Raw genomic sequence first — 9,186 nt, 5'->3', positions numbered from 1 at the left:
ATTATGTTAATCTCAACTATGCATGGCCCCATTACCAACCCTGGGGCACCCCGCCCACATAGGCCATGCCCACCCAAAATTGCCTTTTACTATAATTTCTTCATTTCTACACCGAGTCATGTCTAATTGATACCGAACTTCTCTTATGACAATACGTTCAATCTCAACTATGCATAGCCCCATTACCAACCCTGGGGCAACCCTGTGTCAAAATGCGGCGTGGGGATACACGTCGGCCTCTGCCGTGCCATTTCTAGTTTAATATTTATGAAATCACCTATATTTGTGTAAAATTTGGAGAAAAATCAAGAAAAACATATTTTAACAATGAAATACATTTAAGTTGTTTGATGATATTTTCATGTATTTCAACGTTTCCAATGTCCAGATATATACCCTCTTTGTACCCAATGAAAACCTTTAAAACTTTAATTTTGCATTGTTATTTTGTGTTGGGCTTGAAGAAAAAAGATTGATCTGTGTGCAAATGTTTACATTATATCTCACAATCATAACAATTTCCAATTTATCGACAGTGGTGACCGGGTTTAATCATTATTATATGATTATTAGTGCATGTTATCATATTTCAGATGCCCAGGGGCCTTTTTGGTTGGGTTAGGGAGGGGTGCTCTCTCCCTTCCTTAATTGATTTTTAGCTCCACTGGCCAAAAACCAGCGGGGCTTATGTCATGGTCCTGTGTCCGTCATGCGTGCGTCCGTCCGTGCCTGCGTGCGTCCGTCCGTGCATTAACTTTTCCTTTAAACATCTTCTTCTCCTAAACTACTGGTCCAATTCTGATTAAATTTGTCAGTAATGCTCCTTGGGTGAACCTCTTTCAAATTTGTTCAAATTATGCGCCTGGGGTCAAATTTGACCCTGCTCTGGGGTTACAAAATTGAACATATGCTTATTTAAGGCCTATTTTGTGAAATCTTTCAAAATATTCTTATCCATAACCATTGGGCATAGGGCTATCAAATTTGGTATGTAGAGACATCTAATAGTCCTCTACCAAATTTGTTCAAATTATGTCCCTGGGATCAAATTTGAAACTGCCCCGGGGGTCACAAAATTTAACATATGCTTATATAAGGTCTTTTTTATAAAAACTTTACAAATCTTTTTGTCCATAAACATTGGGCCTAGGGCTACCAAATTTGGTATGTAGTGACATCTTATAGTCCTCTACCAAGTTTGCTCAAATTATGTCCCTGGGGTCAAGTTTGACCCTGCCCCGAGGGTCACAAAATTGAACATATGCTTATATGAGGCCTATTTTGTGAAAACTGAAAAAATCTACTTGTCCATTACTGTATGGCATAGTGCTACCAAATTTGGTATGTATTGACATGTATTAGTTCTCTTCTTCGTTTGTTCAAATTATGCCCCTGGGGTCAAATTTGAAACTGCCCCGGGTGTCACAAAATTGAACATATGCTTATAAATGGCTAATTTAGGGTAAACTTTAAAAATCATTATTGTCCATAACCATCGGGCCTAGGGCTACCAAATTTGGTATGAAGTGACATCTTATAGTCCTCTACCAAGTTTGTTCAAATTATGCCTCTGGGGTCAACTTTGACCCTGCTTATAAAGCGCCTATTTTGTGAAAATTTAAAAAATCTTCTTGTTGAAAACCATTCGGACTATGGCTACCAAATTTGGTTTGCAGTAACATCTTATTGTCCTCTACCAAGTTTGTTCAAATTATGCCCTTTGGGTCAAATTTGACCCTGACCCGCGGGTCACAAAATTGAACATAATATACACTTCTTTCTTGCTTATTTTGTGAAAACTTTAAAATTATTCTTGTTCTTAACTCTAGGATCTAGAGCTACCACATTTTGTATGTAGTGAGATATAGTAGTTCTCTATGTGTCCAATAATTATGTTGATGAAGGTGGCAGTGGTAATGACTTGATATGTCTGTGAGATATGAATGCCAAAGTCTTCGTTTTACATAACATGAATTGTTATGTAAAAGTGGTGGTTCTTCATAAATTCTACATGTTCTTTGCAAATGATGACCTCTACAAAGTTGTTCCAGGAGTACCATATTGCCTGACAATCTTTTGTTTTATTGTTAACTTAAACTGTACTTGATTCTAGCATGCCACTATACTTCTTTGAAGTAATTTGAGCAGATTTCTCACTGTTTAGTAATGTATACATTGTTTAAGGTACATTATAATTTCACATTTTGTAGGTGGACTTCAATGTGTATGATCTACTTATGCTGCCACAATGTAAAGGCAACAATCACTGGGTTTTGCTGGTTGCAAGTGTTATGTCCAGGACTGTAACCATTTACGACTCGTTGGGTGGTAACAACAAGGCCTTGTTCGATTTGTTCTGGTAAGGCTCAAAGCTGTAATTCATTTTTTGTCTTACCTGCTTGATATAGCAGTCACAGTAGCAGTTGCTGTATGTGCATTTTATGTGTGTCTCTAAGCTTATCCAAACTGTGATTCGATAATTGAATATGCCATTTTTAATATAGCTTACCACATATGTTCTCCATGTAGAGAAGCTGCAGCGCATGCGTTAACAAGAGATCAAAGGTCACATTTAGGGAGCTTTTTTGGCCAGTTCCAGTTATCATTCATCAGGCAATATACCAAACAAGATATTCAAAAAACTTTGTAAATCTTATTTGTTTTCTATATTTGGATCTTTATCTTAAATATTAACTTGTAATGACCACCAACACTTTAAAAATGATAGGCTATATATAAATTTAAGCTTGCTTTCTTAGTTCATTCTTATTTATTATTGTGTCCTTTCTCTCACACTTATGTGTTTCAAATAATGTGTTAATAGATTCACATATATATATATATATATATATATATATATATATATATATATATATATATATATATATGTTTGAAAACTGATAACAAAAACAATTTGGTATAGATAAAGTACCGCTTAAGTATATAGGCACATGATTTTTGTTGATTTTTACCAACAAAATATTTGTTGCAGCCAGTTCATGTGTCAACGAGCGCAAATTGTGAAAGATGGCTTGGAAAAATTCAGTTCAGAGTTAAAAGCGCCACCTTGCAACAAACAGCGCCATGGAAACAGCTGTGGAGTGTTTGCATTGATGGTAATAAATTAGATTTATATTTCTATATAGGAGTCACTTTGTCGTACTGTCGGTCGGTCTGTCGGTCTGTCCCGAAATTTCATCCGATCTTCACCAAACTTGGTCACAAGTTGTATCTTGATGATGTTTAGGCCAAGTTTGAATATGGGTCATGCTGGGTCAAAAACTAGGTCACGGGGTCACTTAGTGTGTTTTAAACCGAAAGTTTGTCCGGACCATAACTATGTCATTTATCGTTAGATTTTAAAATAACTTGGTACATTTGTTCACCACCATAGAACGGTGTGTTGCGTGAAAAAAGTACGTCGATATCTCCAAGTTCAAGGTCACACTTTGAGTTCAAAGGTCAAAAAAGGCCATAAATGAGCTTGTCCAGGCCATAACTATGTTGTTCATTGTGAGATTTTAAAATCATTTGGCACATTCGTTCACCATTATTGGACGGTGTGTCGCGCAAAAGAATTACGTCTATATCTGCAACGTCAAGGTCACACTGTGAGTTCAAAGGTCAAAATTGGCCATAAATGATCTTGTCCGGGCCATAACTATGTCATTTATTGTGAGATTTTAAAAATACATAGTACATTTGTTCACAATCATTGGACGATGTGTCATGCGAAAGAATTATGTCGATAACTCCAAGGTCTAGGTCACACTTGGAGTTCAAAAGTAAAAAAATGGCCATAAAGTTGGACTGCATGTCATGCTAAAGAATTCAAGAGTTCAAAGGTCAAAATGGCCATAAATGATAATGGCATTATCATTCTTAAAAATTGCCATACATTTGATTCTCTTGTTTTGTAAAGATAGCATGCAAAATAGTCTGTGTCAATGCGGCACGTGGGGGTATTAGTCACGTCTGTGACAAAGCTCTAGTTTGCATAATAAAGATCTGCATTAACTTTTATTCAACAAAATAATGGGAGAATGTAGAATATAATCATCGTATCTTTCTGTTGGTGCATTGGTTTTTAGAGCCTTGCATTTTCTTTTAATTTATGAAGGACATGATATTTCATATGTAATATCATAACCTGAGGATCAAACTGTGTTATAGAGTCCCACTTTTGTCAAATAACCCTGAAAAAAGGTTAAACAAGAAGATTACTCATATTTTAATTTATTAATGTGTCATATAATGAAAAAAAGCATTCTCTTTGCTCCATTATATTATTTTGTATGAAAAGTTGTTTTTCAGTGTCTTAATGTGGTTGTATATTTATGATGCATAAAACATGAATACTTTTCACTGTCAAACTATCGTTCTTGCAATTTTATTTTCAGAAATAGTATTTTTTGTGAACACTTAATCTAGTGAATATGTGCTTTTCTTATTGCAAACAAATGTTGTTTTTTAAGTTAAGTATGAATGACTTTTACTTTATTTCCAGACTGCCAAATGTTTGGTCATGAAAAAGCATCCCACAATGTTGCGACAGGCCCATGATTCAGTTTATCGAGACTAGTCGTGAGACGCAGACTTCTTATTCATGGAGTGCGACAAACAAATCTGTGCGACTCGATCACTCCACTGTAAAGACCTGCACGGCATTAAAATGGATATTATCAATATGTGTTGTTGCTCGAAAATATGTTTTTGTAGCAGGAAGTGCTTTGGGCTCGATTAATCTGAGAACTCAACAAAATATTAATAAAATCCTTATATGCCTTTTAGTTCTGAAAACAGAAGTAGCCAGTTGGTATTACACATCTCCTTAACAAGTACAGCACAATAAAACTTAAGGTTTTATAATCCTAAATTTTTATAACATCTTTATATCCACACAAAAATATTGATGATTGTGGTGCTCAGATTGCAAAACCACCTGTTTGGCAAAAATAATGCAGATGGTTAGATTATGATAAGTGTAAGAAAAAAAGAATAACTCTGGAGATAATAATTGATATAATAATAATTGCTTGACAGAATCACAATTGACCTAGATATTTATTTATGTATTGGTGTATTTTTCAATGAGTGCCTTAAGATTCCAAAAGCATATTGACTTAAAATAAATAATCCCGATGGCGTAAATGACTTATCATTTCATGTTCATGAACCGGTTTTAAAATACTTTGTAGACTTATCTGCTAGGCGGTGAGGACTTTTAGACCACCTGATAAACTTTAACTTTATTTGCCCTAGTTCAGTAGCCGACTAAAGATATGCTAACATAATACTGATGACTGATGAGTCTGTTGTGTCTTATATTCTCATTGCTACTTAAAATATTAAGTCTATTTCAACGTTTAGACTAATAATAAGCAAATTAGTTAAATTGCTATCCCCCGCCAAATAAATTTTGATTATTGATGGGTGCAGAACTAACAGAAAAGTTTATTTGAAGGGTTGTACCCTTATCTCACTTATTTAAAAGTAACAACATAAAATAACAATTGGCAATAACTCTTATTTAAGAAAGTGTAGGGTTATAGATTTTGTGCATGACACTTCTCCTCATTGATATCTTAACATCCATTAAATTTCTTCTTTAAAACGTGTATAGTATCTGTGATATAGTCCTGTAAAGTAACATCAGACGTGTACATATGTACTAGGGTTATGTTTCTTGTGCACGGCACTTATTCTCATTGCCAATTATTAGGGCTGCAACAATATACCGGTATATCGGTATATATCGCAATACGCAATCCGCATATTGTATTGCGATATGATTTTCATCATACCGGTACGAAAATTTTACAAAAATTCATTCACATTTCGTCCAGAAAAGCCATCCGAAATAATGATAAAAAGGTAAACAAAACAAAGCAGTGTAAATTATTTTTTACGTAAAAAAAGCATTCTAAAAAGTGTATTATACGGAGTAGCGTTGTTACATGGGAGCATTCATTCGATGCTTTTGAACAGATTATCGTTGAATTAATTGCGCACAGCTGTAAATGTTTCGTTCGATTCTGATTTGAGCATTATTTGTAATCCGAATTTCGGAAACACGCTTCCAAATTTGAATGCTAACGCGACAATAAAAAAATATAGCGTCTAATAAAACGTGCTTTATCCTTTGTCTCAATAAAAAGCGCGCGAAAATAATACAGATATGTAGAACGTCGCATGGAAAGTATGGGTGTATTTTGTGTTGTATAAACGGGAACATCACGTCAGCTGAATTACGCGTGTTCAGTGGGAAAAACGCCCCGGTTGGACGTTATTTCATCACATCTTTAAATAGTAACAATTGCAAAAATGTATTTAATACTTAAGAAAATTTGCGAATGTTTGTGTTTCTTATTATTCTTGAGCACATTTATAGTAAATATTTACCGGAATTTGCTTTAAAATTGGAATTTATGGGATTATTGGGTAATTGGCAAGTTATAATTTTGGTACAAGTTAGCAATATATTGCGATATATTGCAATACGGGTTTTTGAACTGACAATATATTGCAATACGGTTTTTGGCGTATTGTTGCAGCACTACCAATTATACACCCATGAAATTTCATGTTGAAATCTTGTATTTATAGTTTCTGAGATAAAGCCCTGAAAAGTTACATCATACAAAAACAACAAAGGGCAATAACTCTTATTTAAGAAAGTGAAGGGTTGTGGTCCTTATGCATGGTTCTATAAATGAGATATAGCCCTGAAAAGGTTACATCATAAAATAACAATAACAAGAAAGGGCAATAACCGTTATGTAAGAAAGTATACGGTTATGGTTCTCGTGCATTGATAATTATACACCCATTAAGTTTCATGTTATGTCCTTATTATGCCGATATTAGGAATACATTAATTCCAAAGTATTACAGATCACGACCTAGTATGTTCAAGTTTATCGAACTACTTAATTGTTCAAACAAAATAGTGTTAAGAAAACTTGCCATTTTTTGTTTAAAATGCTTTAAGTTACGAGAAGATGTGCTATATGTTTAGTATAATTGATATATCTTCCACAAAGACAATAAGCTTAGAATAATGTTATATTTGTAACAATTATTAAATTTCGTGTTAACATTATATGATCACTTTGTATTAACCCCATCCATGTGACATTCTCAATAAAACATGTTGTATGTCATTACTTTTTTAAATTGATCTTTCCTCAAAAGGATGTATGTTTTGTATATAATTGTCACGCATGCTGTTATTGCATATGTATGTTTATAGCGATGAGCTGTCTTTAGCTAAAATAAAATATTCTGTTCTGTTCATGTTAAAATCTTGTATAGTATCTGAGATATAGCCCTAGTTACATCATACAAAAACAACAAAGCGCAATAACTCTTATTTCAGAAAGCGACGGGTTATGGTTCTTGTGCATGGCACCTCTCCTCAGCTATACATATACACCCATAAAGTTTCATGTTGAAAACTTATATTGAGTTTCTGAGATAAAGCACTGAAAAGTTTGTGAGTGACTGCACTGACAGACAGACCAACGGTACGTTAAAGTATATTTAGCGTATCCGGGGTACATTAAAGTATACTTAAGAGTACACGGGGTACTTTAAAGCATTACCCGAGCCGAACCGACAATTACCAATCGAGCTTATTGACATATTATATAAATGATGATAGTGGTAACTATGATTGTGTGAAATATAATACAATAGTTTTCCTGAATTGAGTGTACATGTGAATTAGCTAAAATAATGATATATATATATATAATCTGAAAATATTTTCTAAAATCAATGTTATATCTTTGACTTTGTATTAAAAAACTGCAACACTCATGACTGTAAATTAGGCATTACCATATTTCTTTACAACGTAATGCATGTACATCAACGATATATATAACATTTAAAACGAAAATCGTTTTAAAATTCAAATGTTTGCATGGTGTTAGAACTACTGTTTTGATATCTTTGTTGTGAACAATGTGTTTAGGTTCAACGTCCGAAAAAAAGATGTCCGAAAATAACTGCAAGATGTTAAAACGCAAAATTAAGTTGAATTGACACAACAATGCGTTAAATATTAGTGTTCATCAATCTGACATTTTCACGGCGACTGATCGGAGAAATATCACGGGGGTACTGTGAAAATCGTCAGATCTCACGATCTGACAATATTGACGCTACACCGGTCTATTTCGTTTCCGTAGAGATAGCTAATGTCGTCCGTTTGTAAGCTCAAATTTGATTGGCTGACGGGTTCAATGGCTTATTCTAAAAATAAATGCTGCTCGAGCAGCATATTGCTGCTCGAGCAGGAATTTTGCTGCTCGAGCAGCATTTAAATGCTGCTCGACCAGCATTTTTTTCTGCTCGAGCAGAAGTTAAAGTTTCGACCCCTTTGGTGCGCCATATGGTAACAGCTTGCTATCATTGCGCCGAGCCCTCTCCCACCTTACGCCTAGTGAACCTCTCTGTACAGCGTTCCAGTCTGATGATATACTTTCTTCTTTCTTTCGACTTTTCACCCTGGCTCTTTGTTTTGAATCAAAGAAGTTGTCGCTGCAACAAAACGTATAATGAAAATACAAGATATCTCAGAATAAATTGAAAAGTGTTTCCAGTCATAATACAGTTTTCAATACCTTGGTTAACAATAAACCTCGGTTAACCGACCCTGTATCAACAAACATTTTAAACTTACAGAAAGACCATTGTTATGCAACTACTAGACATCTTTTAAATAATGTGTCTATTTAAATTACAATTCTCTAGATATACAGACGGCACCTATTTATCAAAATAAAGCAGATGAAATTTTGAATAGCTTCGTGTTTTTATGCATCTTCTAGATGGCAGCTTTGTCAAGAATTTAATGTACTAACTGGATTCCAGCATCGTCTATAAACTCGTCGGTTTCGGCAGCCTCAAAATCATCTGCGTTCAGGAGAGGATAAACTTTAATCGTGCTGGTATGGTAGGAGAAGTGCCTGAAATATAAAAAGTATGTTTGTTATATATAAGGTTATTAGCTCTTGTATTTAACCATAATATTGTTTTACAATTCATCATGGGATATTATTGTGTTCTTCTATATCATAACGAGATAATCGATTTGTTTAATAGTTGATTGATACTGTAGCAAATTAATTTCTCCGAAAATATGTGACCCCATCTTAGCAATTTTGTCCGCGTGACCCA

General features: G+C 34.3%; 1 protein-coding gene across 1 annotated transcript; it reads left to right on the top strand.

The window, feature by feature from the left end:
* Nucleotides 1-1,997: 1,997 nt before the first annotated feature.
* On the top strand, nt 1,998-5,002 carry LOC127847346 (sentrin-specific protease 1-like). The gene is made up of 3 exons (XM_052379197.1): nt 1,998-2,359; nt 2,993-3,116; nt 4,508-5,002. Exons 1-3 carry the CDS (start codon nt 2,238-2,240, stop codon nt 4,580-4,582), a joined length of 321 nt encoding a protein of 106 aa, XP_052235157.1. The 5' UTR covers nt 1,998-2,237; the 3' UTR covers nt 4,583-5,002.
* Nucleotides 5,003-9,186: the final 4,184 nt, after the last annotated feature.

Source organism: Dreissena polymorpha, chromosome 10 (assembly GCF_020536995.1).
Source record: "Dreissena polymorpha isolate Duluth1 chromosome 10, UMN_Dpol_1.0, whole genome shotgun sequence".
NCBI lineage: Eukaryota > Metazoa > Mollusca > Bivalvia > Myida > Dreissenidae > Dreissena > Dreissena polymorpha.
Note: the sequence above shows the minus strand (reverse complement) of the source record. Positions and strands in the feature narration are given on the sequence as shown.

Excerpts from the sequence above, each read along its gene's own strand:
- LOC127847346 (XM_052379197.1), top strand. The coding sequence starts at position 2,238 with ATGCTGCCACAATGTAAAGGCAACAATCACTGGGTTTTGCTGGTTGCA. Across the intron at positions 2,360-2,992 it reads GCCTTGTTCGATTTGTTCTG|CCAGTTCATGTGTCAACGAG; the intron begins GTAAGGCTCAAA and ends TATTTGTTGCAG. Across the intron at positions 3,117-4,507 it reads GTGGAGTGTTTGCATTGATG|ACTGCCAAATGTTTGGTCAT; the intron begins GTAATAAATTAG and ends CTTTATTTCCAG.